Below are 19,743 nucleotides of genomic sequence, written 5' to 3' on the forward strand. Positions count from 1 at the left end.
ATCTGAAAACAGAAACAATTCCTTCATAGTAGGTGCATTAGGCATGATAAAAAAATATTCAGACAAATACATAACAAAAACACCAGGACTACAAACACATATAACATACAGAAAATTGCACTACTAGGCACTGCACACATCCTACGCAGAACACTTTCCATACAATAACCATCAGAGCATCACAAAACAATCACAGCACTACCCAAGGCACACCGAGCTGCGCTCGGTAGTGAAGTGAAAGCACGCTATAAAATAAAAATAAAACTACTGAATAAAATAATAATAATAATAATAATAATAATGATGATGATGATGATGCTGATGATGATGATGATGATGATGATGATGATGATGATGATGATGATGATGCTGATGATGATGATGATGAGATGATGATGATGATGATGATGATGATGATGGTGATGGTGATGGTGATGGTGATGATGATGATGATGATGATGATGATGATGATGATGATGATGCAGGCATGAGACACAAATCCCTGACTGCACACTGAAGAACAGCCTAATCTTTGGTAAAGAAAATGATGCTTTATTTCATTGAATATTAATTACATATAAGTTGATTTATTTATTTGTTTACAAATAATTATTATTTTGTAATCAAATATATTAGGTAAAATTAGAATATTTATGAGAGGAAAATATTTTCACATATTGTTTTAAAGACGAATTACATATGCTAGAGTTTAATACAGACATTGCAAAATAAAATCATTACAACACTGAAAAATAATTTGCCTGTTTGTTGTGAACTCCGTTTCCCATTCTTTGACATGATAGAAGAAATATTAAAACCAATGTTTACCAAAATATTTATGAACGAAAGCTAAAAGTAATATTCCTCTGCATTTGCAGTCAATATTTAAATGTAGTTTTCACTTTTAGCCATTTATGTAAAATCTTTGTATAACAGTTTATTTGTTGTGCATCAGTTGGATTTTTAACTCTCATATAAATAACTGACTTTAAGGCAACATTTTGAAAAAATTAGGAAAGCGTTTAATATACGCTTTGTTTAACATTTATGTTTATACAATGGATTTAAACTTTGAATGTTTTTGAGATAATGGTAAAAAACATTTAAGTAAAAGCAAAATGCCACAGCATCACCTAATGCTTTCTTGGGTGATTGAACTGGACGGGAGGAATAGTACAAGTTGTGTAGGAATATCTCTATATTTCTTTATTGGTTCTACTCCTTTACTGGTTCTTGCCATCAGGCTGGGGTTGTAGAGTTCACCGATCAGAATATATCATTGTTTAATATTTGAAGTTATTTCGTTTAATAAGAAATATGTAGTTTGTTGATTGTAGTTCCCAATGCATTTAAACATGTTTTTAATGATTAGATTAAAACATGAATAAAAAAAAAGTGAAGACTCTCCATTTAATATGAATTACCGTAACTGTTCTGCACATAATTACTTGCAGAGGCAGCAGCTGTTGTACCTATAACAATGACAGCAATTATTATTGCTGCAGCTATAACACTCCCAATAATACCAACAATAATTGATATTTTGATAAATTGTCTTGCACTATTGTTAGCTTCCTGTGCGCCTGCTGTATTACCAGTTCGGGCCATTGTGTTTGCCTAGAAGATAAAATAAAAGTTAATTTATATTTAAAATCCGTTGATATAACATAACGTCAACAAGTATATTGTCATATATTTACAACTGATATCAGTTACATGGTACAGAGAGCAAACCTGAAATTTCACTGTATTTTTATAAAAGATAGAAACACATTTGTCTGGGGGATTCTAAGGAAATTACCTGCCAGTGTTCATGTTAACTTGAGATCAATAACATAACAACATTATTTCAAGTCCCTGTACAATACAAATCAAACATCGTGCTCTAATCCAGTGTTACTTATAAGGAGGGTGTAATGACTGAAAAGGAGGACGACAAATTGCTATGTTTAATAAAAAAGAAATTTGGTTTCCAGATGTTTAAACTTGCCAAAAGACCATTGCGAAGACAGATTATAGATGAAACATCTATAATCTATTCTGTTTTATCATTAACTAGCAGTATAGCCAAGCGTTGCTCGGGTTTGTTTTCTTTTCGACCCTTTAGAATTGGAATTTTTGAAAAGTAAAAATTTTGCATTATGTAGCTTGTTATTCTCTTTAAGTGAACATTTTTCCGGTTGAAATACACCGAAAAATGGCGACACCGCAGTAAAAAAATCGTAAAAAATAGGGATTTTCATAGAAAAAAAGCACCTTTTTGATGTAAATAATTTTTGGTGTTAACATGGTCCGATTTGAATTTTTCTTCTTCGGAAGGAAGAGCAAGCCTTCTTCTATCATACTCTCAATTTTGGTCAACTTGCGCCGCAGGGTCTCGGAGGAGATAGTGTTAGTTGAAGGCTACCAAACCATCCACACACACACAGACAACTTCAGCTTTATACATATATAGATAAAGAAGTCGAAGAGAGTGGTGTTGCGCCCGGTGATGTGTGACTGGTATTTGTGAATTTAAGAACCACCGCTCTTATAAAAGTTGATATATCGTCAAAACTGCAATTGCTATTTTGGTGTTAAAAATTTTGGCTGAGAAAATTATAGGCATATATCATGTTACTAGAACTGTGAAATCTTGTATGCATTAATTTCAGCTCGTCTTATTAATAAATCCATCGGTTTTTTTTTTTCAGGTAAATTGACTGTTTAAAGAAGGCTTCAAAAGTAACTAAAGGCGACTTTTCTTGAAAATACAAAATTTGGTATTGTGGTATTGGACCCCAACGACATTCATGATGATACGGTTGCTACATTAGAGGATGATGCTCCGGCCTTATCAATAGTGCAAAAGTGGGCAGCTGAATACAGGAAGGGAAACGGAGAGTCTTGAAGGTAATCCAAGTTTTAGATGTCCTGCAGCTGCCACCCCCGGGAAAAACATTGATCGTGTTCCTTACATGGTGATGGATGACAGGCGATTGACTATGAATCAAATAGTCAATTCTATTAGCATTTTCCTTGAAAGATTTGGGAACATTCTGTGCAATGAATTTGGTCTGACGAAGGTCTCACCCCGATGGGGGCAACGTCTTCTGATACCTGACCAACAGCACACCGGACTCTCTCTCTTTTACTCTTTTACTCTTTTACTTGTTTCAGTCATTTGACTGCGGCCATGTTGGAGCACCGCCTTTAGTCGAGCAAATCGACCCCGGGACTTATTCTTTGTAAGCCCAGTACTTATTCTATCGATCTCTTTTGCCGAACCGCTAAGTGACGGGGACGTAAACACACCAGCATCGGTTGTCAAGCAATGCTAGGGGGACAAACACAAACACACACACACACACACATATATATATATATACATATATACGACAGGCGTCTTTCAGTTTCCGTCTACCAAATCCACTCACAAGGCATTGGTCGGCCCGGGGCTATAGCAGAAGACACTTGCCCAAGATGCCACGCAGTGGGACTGAACCCGGAACCATGTGGTTGGTTAGCAAGCTACTTACCACACAGCTACTCCTGCACCTATATCTGGTCATATCACGAGAAAACCTGACATTGTTTGAGGGAGAACCAGCTGACCTACGCGGTATGTGAATTCAGAACGTAAAGACAGACGAAAAACCGCTAGGCAATTCGCCCGGCGTGCTAACGTTTCTGCCAGCTCACCGCCTTCTTTTAAAATATAATATCAATAAACCGAGAAACCTATAAAAGACATGTTTTTTAAGCAAGTGAAATACTGGCCTAACTATAGTATTCTTTACAATAAAATTTGAATATTTTCGGGTAAAATGAATCGAAAGCTATAGAATTTAATTTTTTCCAAGAAGTGTTCATATTCTACTTACTTTATCTGCATATATAATAGCAGCAATGCCTGTTGGACAAAAACAGAAAAGGGTGACAAGAACTGCTGCTAGCATCTTATCTTCATGGTATTGCTGTGGCTGGTTGGTAACCTGAAAACAAAAGGTAATAAATTCAATGAAATCATCTAATGATGATGATGTCGGGGATCTTTTCGGTTTGACCGGCAGTTTTTAACATAATTTCTAGGTAACTAAAACATTTTAAACTTCGTATACCGGTAGAATGTGTTTATAAAACATATTTTTCTCTTGGCTTTATTATGAAAATTCTATAGTTTGTAAGATATTTGTTGTTGTTTTTCTTCAATTTCTGCAATTTCAACTAATCACTGACGTCTATTGAAGTAAAAGACATTCTGTGCCGTATGAATATGTCCCTCGTTTAAGAAACAGATTGGGTTTATTTACATTTGTGAAAAAAAAAAAGATACCCTTCCCCCACTCCTAACCCTAACCCTAACCCTAACTAACCCTGACCCTAAAAGAGATTGAAATGCAATAGATCGATTCTAGGGTCATAATTATGGGTGACAATTTCATATGACACCGCTAGAAAAAAACTGCCGTTCAAACCGAAAAGATCCGATGTCGGTGATGACGATAATGATGAAGATAATTTTAGAAGATATGATAAAGACGACGGTGGAGGCGCATGGCTTAGTGGTTAGGGTGTCGGCATCATGATCGTAAGATTGTGGTTTCGATTCCTGGACCGGGCGACGCGTTGTGTTCTTGAGCAAAACGCTTCATTTCACGTTGCTCCAGTCCACTCAGCTGGCAAAAATGAGTAACGCTGCGTTGGACTGGCGTCCCGTCCAGCCGGGGAACACGTACGCCATAGAAACCCGGGAAACCGGGCCCATGAGCCTGGCTAGGCTTTAAAAGGGCAGCATTTATTTATTTTTATGATAAAGACGACGCTGACAATGACGACGACGACAACGATGATGATGGAAGTCGACGTATGAGTCTTTAGATTTGTTTGTAGTTATAAATACATAATGCTATACGTTAGCTATACGTTCCTCCGCCAAATCGACGTTGCCTCAACAGGTGCCTGGTGTGTCACGTGTCAGGTGCCGAAGTGAGAGCAGAGTCACGTGAGATGACTTGCTTTTGCTCAAGAATTGAAAAAAAAAAAACCCCACAATCTTGCGACCGTGAATGCAGTACCCTTACCATTAGATCACCCTTTCTACTACTACTACTACTACTACTACTACTACTACTACTACTACTACTACTACTGCTACTACTGCTGCTGCTGCTACTACTACTGCCACTACTACTACTACTAATAATAATAATAACTATGTACAAAACCAAATATATGGCACCCTAGGCATAACACTAACATGAACTTCCAACTTGTTGTCTCGTGAGGTCTCTGGGTGAGACTTGGAGCCAACTTGTACAAATGTAAACCAAAAGTCAAACAAATAATAATAATAATGATAATAATAATGATAATAATAATAATAATAATAATAATAATAATAATAATAATCAGAAGAAGAAGAAGAACTAGGCAGTGCCTCTCATAGCTCCTGATCTCAACTGACTGGAAGTGTTATCATGTACATTGTTTTGTCTTGGTATAAAAGATGGGCTACAGCAAATATTCTGCTCAATACCACAGATTTGCTTGTCAGTTGTTTGACCTTAACCAGTTGACCATGTCCCTTAGTGGCTGACAATATGTGGATCTCTGACCACGAGCAGAAGTAGTGGGGGAGCATCATAGCCATGTGTTGAGAGGAATTCTTTGGGGTTTGAATAATTCACCTCTGGAAACATGGGTGTTTCGTTAAACATCCTTAAACAACCCTTATTCAGGGACCTTTTGAGTTGGATGGGCTACTCGACCAGAAGAAAATTCTAACTGGGCCCCACCTGCAAGGTCATGTACTGTTTATCTTGATATGAGATCACCATGTCGCGCACATATGGTTGTGATGCATGTGCCTGGTGTACCCTTATCAGACGGGTAGTCATGATGGGTATACTGGGCTTCGTATATTTTACCCCAGTGTCACTTTGATGGCATGCACTGCTCTCTCACTCAATAATAATAATAATAATAATAATAATAATAATAATAATAATAATAATAATAATAATAATAATAATAATAATCAGAAGAAGAAGAAGAACTAGGCAGTGCCTCTCATAGCTCCTGATCTCAACTGACTGGAAGTGTTATCATGTACATGTTTTGTCTTGGTATAAAAGATGGGTTACAGCAAATATTCTGCTCAATACCACAGATTTGCTTGTCAGTTGTTTGACCTTAACCAGTTGACCATGTCCCTTAGTGGCTGACAATATGTGGATCTCTGACCACGAGCAGAAGTAGTGGGGGAGCATCATAGCCATGTGTTGAGAGGAATTCTTTGGGGTTTGAATAATTCACCTCTGGAAACATGGGTGTTTCGTTAAACATCCTTAAACAACCCTTATTCAGGGACCTTTTGAGTTGGATGGGCTACTCGACCACAAGAAAATTATAACTGGGCCCCACCTGCAAGGTCATGTACTGTTTATCTTGATATGAGATCACCATGTCGCGCACATATGGTTGTGATGCATGTGCCTGGTGTACCCTTATCAGACGGGTAGTCATGATGGGTATACTGGGCTTCGTATATTTTACCCCAGTGTCACTTTGATGGCATGCACTGCTCTCTCACTCAATAATAATAATAATAATAATAATAATAATAATAATAATAATAATGATGATAATGATAATAATAATAATGTAATAATAATAATAGTAGTAGTAGTCGTAGTAATAGTAGTAGTAGCAGCAGCAGCAGCAGCAGCAGCAGCAGCAGCAGTAGTAGTAGTAGTAGTAGTATAGTAGTAGTAGTAGTAGTAGTAATAATAATAATCATAATAATAATAATAATAATAATGATAATGATAATAATAATAATAAGTACCAGACAGTGGCTCTCATGGCTCCTGATCTTAACTGATTGGAAGTGTTATCATGTACATTGTTTTGTCTTGGTATAAAAGATGGGCTACAGCTACTGTACGGTACCTTGATCAACATGAGGCTACCGCTCTGCCATAGTTTTCAGTTGACAAATAGCTTCTGATTTGAATTGTCTGATGGAAACTGTGAGGAAACCTATCATGTGCACATACACATGCACCCTCACATACGTCGTCGTCGTCATCATCATCATCATCATCATCATCATGATCATCATGATCATGATCATCATCATCATCAAGGTCTAGTCTTTGGCCCTCAAGTTAGAAGGCATTAGCAAATCTCTTCCTTTGTGCTTCTGCTTTTGCTAGACAAACCTATTGCGTAGCTTTCTTTCTAGCTACATGATATAGTTCTTTGTTACCTCTACTTTTACACTATTTCTAAGTCTGTCTCTTCTGTTATTTATGATCTCCTTGTTCCACTACCACGTCACATTGGTGTCGCAGAAACTTTGCTCCAGACATAGATTTGGCCTGTCACCCTCATTAAATTATCCTCTAAGAACTTTCATATATACGTCAGAAAATGAAGTCAGAACAGCCATATATACAAATAACTATAATAAAAGCGCATGCTGAGAAAAATCAAGATGCCCATTGATGAACCTCTGTATGAGTACAAATCTTGTATATAAATGTACTGTACACACAAGGGGAGGGCCATATTTTTACATTAGAGCAACGGCTGATTCATTCAAGAATCGTTATTGCAACCATGTCGCCAGTTTCAAGAAAATCAATAAGAGACATTCAACATCTTTGTCTGATTTTGTGTGGCAACTTCAGGGAGATAAAATTAAGTATAATTTGGATCCATAGTAAGGCACACAAAAAACATATATTATCGTTTCCAGGAGGTGCCGACACTGCTCCGAGGAATCCCTGTCTATTCTGTGGACTAATGAGATCATTTTCAGAATTTCTGAAAGACTCTCAAGATGCTTACATGCATATAAATGCACTTTCGCACAATGCAGTGGAAATGAATTTGAGTAACCGTTAACCTAATTGCTTATCATAATTCACCTTAAGATATGAATGAGTTAACTTTAGCTCTAACTTCCTCATTCTTGTAAAGTAGCTATTTAATTCGCTATGTGAACGTATGTGCGCCAAGCTATACGTGTGCGTAAGCTTACATCTTCGTGGATACTTGTATGAGCGAGTGTGCATGTGCCGTACAACCTACACGAGGGCGTTTATATATCCATATCTGTTAACGGTTATATTTAATACTTTTATCGCTGTATTGCGTGTTCGTTTCATTTTTGCATCTGTTATTTTTTTATCATTGATCTTCTATATAAATGAAGCTATATCCTTTAATCTGCTGCTTTGCTTTACATGAACTGAGAAGATACATTGCGAAAATGTTATTTTAACGAATTATATCTATTTATCACCCGAAGAGACACATCAACATCGTCGGATGTTCTTCATCCAGTTGTTAAGTATTCCGCTCGTGAGGGATCAATGCTAGATGGGTCGAAAGAATTGCAGCGATAATAAAAATTCTCGTATTTTCCATCGTCTATCTCTCATCAACCAAGTATATATATATATATATATATATATATATATATATATATATATATATATATATTATATATATATATATATATATATACAGGTATAAGCTAGAGATGTTTAAAGCCACAAAGGGATAGATATATCCAAATGCACTTCTTTTTCCTCACCATGGTAAACAGAAACGATCGTAAACAACTTCACTCTCACTCTCACCTTTAGTTACGAATTAAATAATAGCTTACTAGCGCAAAAGACACACTTCTGTTTGATATTTGTCCCCCATTTTCTTCTCGCCTATACATATATATATATATATATATATATATATATATATATATATATATATATATATATATATATATATATATAATATATATATATATATATATATATATCGGCGTGAAGAAAATTCATTCAAAGCAATGAATAGTAACTTACGAAACCGTCGGTATGCTCGAATCTCTTTAATAATCTCACAATAATGACTTTTATTACTTTTATTCCTACCTCAGTTCATCCAATTGTATATATCTTTCGTTACTTTTCGTAAAAAGCCTTTACTTTTTTTTATTTACAATGTGTATTTTCGTTGATTTTTTCTTTCTTTCTCCTCACATTACCACGTGCAGTTTCTATTTTCTTTTTTTAACATATTTCTATTATATACATATATATATATATATATATATATATATACACACACATACATACACACTCACACATACATACACACACACACACACTCACTCACACACCTGTATGTACGCGCACACACATGCACATACACACACTTCCCCACACCCACACGTACATACATACACACTCACACACATACACACACACACACACACACACGGACATACATCTATGCACACACATACATACACACATACTCACATACATTCATCGGACACACTGCCACCCAGACATACACACAGACACACTCACACATCCACACACATACATACTTACGCGCATACTCGCAGGCGCGCGCACATACGCACTTGCGCCGGCTCGCGCACGCATACGCGCCGCATACACCTCGCTCTTGGACCCGACGAGACCTCCCGCCCGTTCCTGGGACCGTCGCGTGTCGTTGGGTTTTCCCACGCCTGTCTCCGCGGTACCACTCTTCCATCTTCCCCTCAGCTGGAGTCCTTTTTCCTTAACCCCCCCCTTTTTCGTTACACACACGCGCACACATATACACACATTGCCTATATATATACATCACTCTTACACACATTCAATCTACTCGCCATTAATACCACCACGACACTGGACACACACACACACACACTACTACTCAACACACGCTGGCACGCTACATACGCCCCCACCCCTTCCCCTCCCTCCCTTCCTCCTTCCTTCTTTTTCTTACTACTGACCTCCCTTCCTCCTTCCTTCTTTTTCTTACTACTGACCTTGTCTGCTAGCTGACCACTAGTCTCGCCCTACCTCACACGCCTACACACAGACGCACACACTAACACACACATATTTTTTTGTTTTTTCATCTCGCCTCACACACACACATACACACACGCACACGCACACACTCACACATACACACACATCTGTTGGGTTACCAACCTTGTCTCCACTCTTTTGCCTTTAAAAACCCACTTTGCTCTTGTTATCGTCAACATCCGCCTTTCACCATGTGCAACTCGTAAACACCAGTCGTCTTTTTTCTCTTTCCCTGTTGCCCGCTCTGGGATCTTTCTTTCCTCTCTCTTCCTTCTTTATGTTTCCGACGAAGAGCTCCGCTCGAAACGTCATACCTCCCTGCTTCCATTTCCTGAGCGCCTATTAAAAATAATACTGTAATTGTTCCTGTTGTTGTTGTTTTTTTGTTTCCCGTTTGGATTAAAATTATATATATATATATATATATATATATATATAGCAAAATTTAGGAACGACCATAATAGGCCGTTCATCCCGCTAGAAATAGCAGCCAAGGCTTTAACCGCAAAAAAGGTATTAATTCCGTAATCGGCAGTGTATATTTGCTGCCGATAAATTTGGCGCGAGTACGATGATTTGAAAATTTTAGGTCAGATATTGCCGAGACAGTAGTTGGTGCTGCCTCGTGAAAATATCGGTCCATTCTGGCTTACTTTACTGATGAATTTGTTGGCCTATGGAAGATTAGCTTGATTTAATTTAATCAGGCTGATTTACCATTAAAAAACAAAAGAAACGATGCATTGTATAAAGTATTACAGGGTAAATGTTTTTTTAATTTTCTCCTGGTTTACGGAATTAATACCTTTTTTGCGGTTAAAGCCTTGGCTGCTATTTCTAGCGGGATGAACGGCCTATTATGGTCGTTCCTAAATTTTGCTGTTGAATTTATTAATAGTCTCTGACTATTTCCTTTTTTCCCACTAGGCCGCTGGTGGCAAATAATTTCTACTGAATTTTTTGCTACCCTATATTGATAAATATATATATATATATATATACACATATATAAACACCCAGGCTCCATGTGATACCATAAAGGAATGTGATACCATTAAAGTGTGCATATGCAGTATAAAAATCAGCTAAATATAAGATCTCAGTTTAGGATATATCGGTGTAGAACACTAAAAATTGAAATGAAAAGAAAAATATTTACTTACAATAACAGATTGTTGTTGTTGCTGCATTTGTGGTTGGTGTTGCACTGGATAAGCTGAAGGGTAACCAGGTTGTGGGGGGTATCCAGCTTGTGGGGGATATCCCTGTTGGGGTGGATATCCCTGTTGGGGTGGATATCCCTGTTGGGGTGGATATCCAGGTTGAGATGGATATCCAGGTTGGGGTGGATATCCAGGTTGGGATGGATACCCAGTGCTTTCAACGTATCCGGGTGGAGCAGCCGCCGGCTCGTTAGATTTTTTTTCATCTGTAAAAAAATGATGGATTTCATGAATGACGTTTCAAAATGTACATCTTTATATATAAAAGAGAGGTTGTGTGCTGTCTGTCTCCTACGATTTAGATTCCTAACTACTCCCACATTTTGCGGTGTAGTTTAACCAAAACCGGATATCTTATAGTCGTGATTCATATCGAGCCCTTCTGGGTATTAGCGCGCGTCTTTGATGAGTCTACGATTTAAAAAAAAATTTACCATCAATTTTTCCCATTTTTAATGCATTTTTGGCATATATAAGGGAAGTAACTCTCTAAAAATTTATTATTAAATCTCAGAACGTAAAAAGCTACAGTAACACCCCCCCCTTTGTGGTTAGCCATATTGAAATGGCTATTATACTTTACGGCTCTAAAAATGCTTATATAGTTATTTCCCTTACAAACCCGAGCAACGCCGGGCGATACTGCTAGTTCTTCATAAGTTTAATTAATACGTTGGTTGATGAGTATAATTTTTCCAGTGAAAATTTGCTTCGTATAAAAAATAAAGATTAATTAATAGCATCACTATTGCAGTATTGTAAAAACTGAACCTTTACATATTTTTATAAGTTTCTCTTCGAGGTTACCTTAATAGTTGAAGCACTTAAGATTATGATAGAATTCTTTTTGCCAGGCTATGAAAAATGAGTATGATGTGCCTAATGACCATCGTATTTTCAGAAAACATGCTAAACTGGACATTATTTACATTTGACGGATATTTGTCCTCATCTTGTTTGTTGTTAACACAACATTTCGGCTGATATACCCTCCAGCCTTCATCAGGTGTCTTGGGGAAATTTCGAACTTGGGTTCTCATTCTTAAGGTATTTTTCGGTGTTATTATTATTCTTATTATTCTTATAATTATTATTATTATTATCATCATCATCATCATCATCATCATCATCATTATTATTATTATTATTATTATTATTATTATTATTATTATTATTATCATTATTATTATTATTATTATTATTATTATTATCATTATTATTATTATTATTATTATTATTATTATTATTATTGTTGTTGTTGTTGTTGTTGTTTGTTGTTGTTGTTGTTGTTGTTGTTATTATTATTATTATTATTATTATTATTATTATTATTATTATCATTATTCAGCTCACTGCCTGGAATCGAACTCGGAATCTTGGGGTTAGTAGCCCGCGCTCTTAACCACTATGCCATAGCCCGTGGGCATATGACGTAGTGGACCTGAGTAAAAATAATAATAATAATAATAATAATAATATAATAATAATAATAACAACAACAACAAAAACAACATCGAAAAATACCTTAGGAATGAGAACCCAGGTTCGAAATTTCCCCCAAGACCCCTGATGAAGTCTAGAGAGTATATCAGCCGAAACGTTGTGTTAACAACAAACAAGATGTGGACAAATATCCGTCAAATGTAAATAATGTACATAATTCCTCATCTCTTAAATATAGAACGGTATTATGCTAAACTGGAGTTAATCCAGCTAATTTCTTAGTATTTTTTTATTCGCTGTTGAAGGATGAGAACGGACTAGGTTTTAAACTTAAAACATTTGAAATATCGGAAGTAAATGTCTTACTTTTACATTTTTTACTATATTTTGTTAAAAACTAAATATTTGTGACGCATACCATGATGCTGGATGTTTGACAGCTATCCGAATAGTCAATAAATAAAATAAATGCGCACTTTTAAAGTCTAGCCAGGCTCATGGGCCCGGTTTCCCGGTTTCTATGGCGTACGTGTTCCCCAGCTGGACGGGACGCCAGTCCATCGCAGCGTTACTCATTTTTGCCAGCTGAGTGAACTGGAGCAACGTGAAATGAAGTGTTTTGCTCACGAACACAACGCATCACCCGGTCCAGGAATCGAAACCACAATCTTACGATCATGGTGCTGACACCCTAACCACTAAGCCACGCACCTCCACCTGAATAGTCAATAGTTTATATAAATTACTATGACCATTTTGTGCATCTGGGCAAAATCAACTTTATATACGACGGGCTTCTTTCAGTTTCCGTCTGCCAAATCCACTCACAAGGCATTGGTCGCCCCTGGGCTATAGCAGAAGACACTTGCCCAAGATGCCACGCAGTGGGACCGAACCCGGAACCATGTGGCTGGTTAGCAAGCTACTTACCACACAGCCACTCCTGTGCCTATGGTAGACGATAATTAATTGTTATGTAAATACATGATAAAAACGGACAGTTTATAAAGATTAATGGTAATGCATGTGACGAGGGACGCATGCAGCCATTCATGACCCCATTATAGTATAATCATCTCATCATATACGTTCTATATATTGTCCTCTCTGTGGTGTCCCGTCTGTCCTTGTTTGTCCCCCCGTCTATATTTGGGCCCTTGTGGCTAATAAAGAAACCGAGTAGTAGGAGCAGAAGAGTAGCAGTCGGAGTAGCGTTGAGTAACCCTAAAACAGATTTAAATGCAATAGATCGATACTAGGGTCATAATTATGGGTGACAATTTCGTAAGACACCGCTAGAAAAAACTGCCGGTCAAACCGAAAAGATCCAATGTCTGGATAATTTTTGGGGTTTAACCCTCCATATTCTTTTTTCTGTTTGATTCTACATCAATTTTACCCCCAAACTACCTAATTTCATAATCTTCAAGTTAAAAGAAAAGAGTCTAAATTGGGCCAAAATGAGTAATGACTAATTTTAGTAATTACTTCTCTTTAAGTGCATTGTGCATAATTAATATGTTTAGAAGGAAGCTACTCCAGTAGATCGTGAGAATATTTTATGTTGGGTTTTTAGATTTAGTTGGGTTTCATCCATCTCATGCCCGGAGCAGTGGAAAACTGCCAGTGTCATTCCTCTGTTCAAAAAGGGCGACCGCACATCACCTGTCAACTATCGACCAGTCAGTCTCACTAGCTGTATTGCAAAACTGATGGAATCGTGTGTCAGAGATACACACTCTGGAACTTCTGGAGCTCTCACAGTCTCATCCGACCCTCACAATATGGATTTGTCCCTAACTCCAGCTGCAGTGATCAGCTTGTCGAGTTCGTTGAGGACATTACTCAGATCACTGACAGTGGCTCATGAGTGGATGTTGTCTACCTTGACTTTGCTAAGGCTTTCAACTCTGTGCCACACAAAAGGCTTATGGTGAAACTCTCTGCAATGGGTGTGAGGGATGACCTTTTTAACTGGTTGAAATCCTTCATCCTCAGCCGAAAGGAGGTAGTCACAGTTCTAGGACAGCACTCTACACCATATGAGATGTCATCGGGTGTACCACAGGGATCTGTCCTTGGTCCCATCTTGTTTGTGGCATACATTAATGACATAGATGCCAATTTAAAGAATGCCACAGTATTGAAATATGCAGACGACATCAAGCTGTACCTTGAAATCAAGAGGACAGATCCTGATGTCTACAACTCTTTCCTGCAATCAGACCTAGACACAATGCAGCAATGGATCACAGACTGGCAACTGAAACTGGCTGTGGACAAGTGTACCACCATGCATTTTGGGAGAAAAACCCTGCGTCCACATACTCCCTCCACAACACTGATATCAAGAAATCCTCTTGCGAGCGTGACCTAGGCATCACTGTCAGCAGTGATTTGCGTTGGTCAAAGCATATCTCTAAAGTTGTCAAGAAGGCCGAGGGTGTCTTGGCATCACTCAGCAAGACTTTTGTTAGCCGCTCTCCAGCCATCTATTTAAAACTGTATACAGCTATGGTACGACCACACTTGGAATTCGCATCATCAGTTTGGAACCCTTATCTTGCTCAGAACATTGACCTCCTGGAATCTGTCCAGAGACGTGCAACCAAACGCATACCCTCCATCAGACACCTACCATATTCTGAGCGCCTTGTTTCCCTGGGCATGGATTCACTGAAGCTCCGGCGTCTGGCGACGGACTTGGTAAACACCACAAAAGTTATCAACTACCGCACCAACAACAACACTGAACACCTTTTTGATCTCCATGTGTCTAACACACGTGGACATGCCTACAAAGTCAGAAAACAACACAGCTCCCATGACTTTCGGAAACATTTTTCATGCTCAGAGTTGCTGAAGCATGGAATAAACTGCCTGCGTCAGTTGTTGACTGCCATGACACTGCATCCTTTAAGGCCCTCATGCTTTCCGAAATCCGCCGAAACTACACCTGATTATATATACACTTTAGACGAGTTGTAGTGCACCTGAGCACTGTACACAATTATTATTATTATTATTATTATTATATTATTATTATTATTATTATTATTATTATATATATATATTAGGTGTGATGTACAGAACTGAATATTGAGAAAAGGTCGTCAGAATTTTGGAAAGAACTTTTCATATCATCGCTTTCGTCCGTCTTTCGAAATTATCAAATATAATTGTGAACATACAGATATCTTGCTTATTTATATAAAACAGATGTTTTTTGTGGGGGGGGGCGTGTTTATAAGGGAACATTGTTTTTTTTTGGGTGACGCTTTGAATACATTGGAACGCACTAATACTTATATATATATATATATATATATATATATATATATGCATGTATGTTTTGGTGTGTGTGTGATATACAAACTCACAAGTAACGCCATAATCCTGCTATGCTTGGAGAAATTTAAAAGCACAGAAAAATTTGCTTCTCATTTGAATTATCTTGATTGATTCTTTATTGTTTTACATATAAATAAATACATGCATGTGTGCACGTGGTATTTGTGTTTATATATATATATATATATATATATATATATATATGCCTTGGCCTATTCCCCATTTTTTTTAGGAGTGGGTAGCCCCAACAAGACACACACCAGGCATTCCATTCATCTCCCAGCTCAAAGAGGCGAGCCCCGTTCTATGCTCGGGCCAAGGCATCGAGCACATCCCCCAACATCAGCAGCGGTTCCCGACAGCATACGCTTGTTTACTCCCGCCGCATCATGCTGGTTCTGTACGCCTTTGAACAACACCAAATTCACTCATCCGTCCACAAACACTCTCCAAGCTTTTCTATAATGTATAAGCAATTTCTATAATGTATAAAGGCGTAGGAGTGGCTGTGTGGTAAGTAGCTTGCTAACCAACCACATGGTTCCGGGTTCAGTCCCACTGCGTGGCATCTTGGACAAGTATCTTCTGCTATAGCCCCGGGCCGACCAATGCCTTGTGAGTGGATTTGGCAGACGGAAACTGAAAGAAGCCCGTCGTATATATGTATATATATATATATGTATGTGTGTTTGTGTCTGTGTTTGTCCCCCTAGCATTGCTTGACAACCGATGCTGGTGTGTTTACGTCCCCGTCTCTTAGCGGTTCGGCAAAAGAGATCGATAGAATAAGTACTGGGCTTACAAAGAATAAGTACCGGGGTCGATTTGCTCGACTAAAGGCGGTGCTCCAGCATGGTCGCACGCAGTCAAATGACTGAAACAAGTGAAAGAGTAAAAGAGTAAAGAGTAAACTCCCGTGCCTCTCTCACTCCAACATCTCAAACCAACAAAGTCTGCTCCTGGTTCTGTTGCCTATCACTTCTGCCTTCATCACTCTCCTTACTATACGCTCCTCATCCATCCTCTCCATGTGGCCAAACATTCCTCTATCCATTTTGGTTGTTAGTTTTTATCTCATTTCTGCTCGCCTTCGCACCTCCTCATTCCTTATTCTGTACATCCGTGTCACATCATCTATCGCCCTCAGACACCTCATCTCAAACACATCTAGTTGCCTCCTTTTCGCCTCTCTCAGCCCCCACGTCTCTGCACCATATAACATTGCCAGCACAATCACGCCCTCAGGCAACTGAAAACGAAGAGGTAAGTGGAGGTTTATTCACATCAAAAACGTTTTCTGCAGCATACATAACATATATAACTGGTCATTGTTATATTACTCTCTCGTTTTACTTGTTTCAGTCATGTGACTGTGGCCATGCTGGAGCACCGCCTTTAGTCGAGCAAATCGACCCCAGGACTTATTCTTCGTAAGCCTAGTACTTACTCTATCGGTCTCTTTTACCGAACCGCTAAGTCACGGGGACGTAAACACCCCCGGCATCGGTTGTCAGGCGATGTTGGGGGAAAAAATACAGACACACACACAAACACATACATACATATATATATACGACGGGCTTCTTTCAGTTTCCGTCTACCAAATCCACTCACAAGGCTTTGGTCGGCCCGAGGCTATAGTAGAAGACACTTGCCGAAGGTGCCACGCAGTGAGGCTGAACCCGGAACCATGTGGTTTGTAGGCAGGCTACCTACCACACAGCCACTCCTGCGCCTAAAAGCTTTGGATGGGAATAAATCTCCACCCTCCTCTTCGTGTTCAATTGTATGCTCTATGGTGTATTTGCAGTTCTGAATAGGAACAAGGAAAGACCCGAGAGAAAAATGTATTGCATTCAGAAACGTGTGTGATACGGTTTCAGTTAAAACAAGGATGAGCTTATAAGCGTCATTGTGTAGCAAAACAACCTCTGGTACCCTTTCTCACTCACACTCAAACCTTTGCTTGAATACCATTTAAAAAAGAACTTGACACAGCAGTAACCCCATCATATTTTTAGTAATTAATATCTTTAAACAGCTTAACTCATCAAAATCTCTTATAGCTAAACACGAAATAGGTTGACTTCATTTACTTTCACTAAGGTCAATAAATTTAAGGAGCCTATCACAAGTTTGTCCATTTCTATCAACACAGCGCAGATGAAACGGTAATTTCGTCCATTAAAATGTCAACATGCATGCGTTTTGTAATCTCCTTTTTAATTTGGTTCAAAAGAACTAGTAATTAAATGGGATCTTTTCGGTTTGAACGGCAGTTTTTAACATAATTTCTAGGTAACTAAAAAATTTTAAACTTCGTATACTGGTAGAATGTGTTTATAAAACATCTTTTTCTCTTGGCTTTATTGAGAAAATTCTATAGTTTGTAAGATATTCGCTGTTTTTTTCTTCAATTTTTGAAATTTCAACCAATCACTGACGTCTATTGAGCTAAAAAGCATTCTGTGCTGTATTAATATGTCCCTCGTTTAAGAAACGGATTGGGTTTATTTACATTTGTGAAGAAAAAAAGAAACCCTTCCCCCCACCCCTAACCCTAACTAACCCTAACCCTAACCCTAAAACAGATTGAAATGCAATAGATCGATACTAGGGTCATAATTATGGGTGACAATTTCATATGACACCGCTAGCAAAAACTGCCGTTCAAACCGAAAAGATCCATTAAATGGATTAGATCGTTCTAACTAGTTCATGACAACCCATTAAAAGCTGCAGGGGATTTTAAATATCAAAAAAAATTTTTGTCAGTGTCAGAGACGCAGAACTACAACTCAGTATGGTTCCCGCTGTTTTCTGGTAACTCTTTTTTATCGTGACAACGAAACACAATTTGTGCAATCTCAGAAATCATCGTATTTTTATTATTTGTTTTAAAACTCTCTTCACTTTTTCAGATCTTCATCACGTCTCCTAATGGGAAATGATTTCTGCTTGTCAGCGCTAAATCGGTTTTTGCCAGCTTTTCCAAATTGTTTAAAATTAACATATGGATTTCAGCATCTAATTAATGTATGCTTATTTCTTTATTGCCCACAAGGGGCTAAACATAGAGGGGACAAACAAGGACAGACAGACAGGCGGATTAAGTCGATTACATCGACCCCAGTGCGTAACTGGTACTTTATCGACCCCAAAAGGATGAAAGGCAAAGTCGACCTCGGCTGAATTTGAACTTAGAACGTAACAGCAGACGAAATACGGCGAAGCATTTCGCCCGGCGTGCTAACGTTTCTGCCAGCTTGCCGCCTTTCAGCATGTAATTAATATATACTTGTAAATGATTTCAGTATGTAATTAATTTAAATCGTCATTTCCTTTATTTGAAGATTTTAACCTGAATTTCCATTTGAAAATAGTTGACATGCAGATATTGCAAATGACTGTTTTTTTTTTTTCAAGAGCCCAACAGTTTAATATCATGACAAAAACACTGTGGGCTCTACACGAAGTGAAAGTAGATGTTTTGAAGAGACACTTTGACCATCTGCTACCAAAGATCTCGGAAAACTCTACAACATGGTTAGAAACTCAAAATGAGGGAAGCAATATCAAGTTCTCCCATTCAACAAAAGCCACTCATATGGAACTGGTCATTGAAAAGCAAATGAAAACGGTGGAGCCCTAACTTGGTCACAGCCTTTGGACTGGAACGCATACAGAAATAAAGCTATGACTAAACAATATGATTTTCTATAAAAAAAACTATTTTCACATGATATTTGTAATCTGCTACTAATAAACATGGTTTATTTTTATCAAGTGTTAATGTCAAAATAGGTTTTTCATTGTCGACTATCAGTTTTTATCCA

The 19,743-nt window shown here is 37.9% G+C and overlaps 1 protein-coding gene and 1 long non-coding RNA gene across 2 annotated transcripts in view; both read right to left on the minus strand.

The window, feature by feature from the left end:
* Positions 1 to 873: 873 nt before the first annotated feature.
* On the minus strand, positions 874 to 11,330 carry LOC115222630. The gene is made up of 3 exons (XM_029792943.2): positions 11,054 to 11,330; positions 3,864 to 3,974; positions 874 to 1,617 (listed from the first exon to the last, which is right to left on the minus strand). The coding sequence occupies exons 1-3, from the start codon at positions 11,078 to 11,080 to the stop codon at positions 1,411 to 1,413; spliced, it is 345 nt and encodes a 114-aa protein (XP_029648803.2). The 5' UTR covers positions 11,081 to 11,330; the 3' UTR covers positions 874 to 1,410.
* Positions 11,331 to 15,036: 3,706 nt separating this feature from the next.
* LOC118767397 overlaps positions 15,037 to 19,743 on the minus strand; it is a 19,899-nt gene continuing 15,192 nt past the window's right edge. The window contains exon 3 of the long non-coding RNA XR_005003313.1: positions 15,037 to 15,048. This is a non-coding gene — a long non-coding RNA (uncharacterized LOC118767397). The remainder of the gene's footprint in view (positions 15,049 to 19,743) is intronic.

The sequence above is a fragment of the Octopus sinensis genome, linkage group LG2 (genome assembly GCF_006345805.1).
Source record: "Octopus sinensis linkage group LG2, ASM634580v1, whole genome shotgun sequence".
Classification (NCBI taxonomy): Eukaryota; Metazoa; Mollusca; class Cephalopoda; order Octopoda; family Octopodidae; genus Octopus; species Octopus sinensis.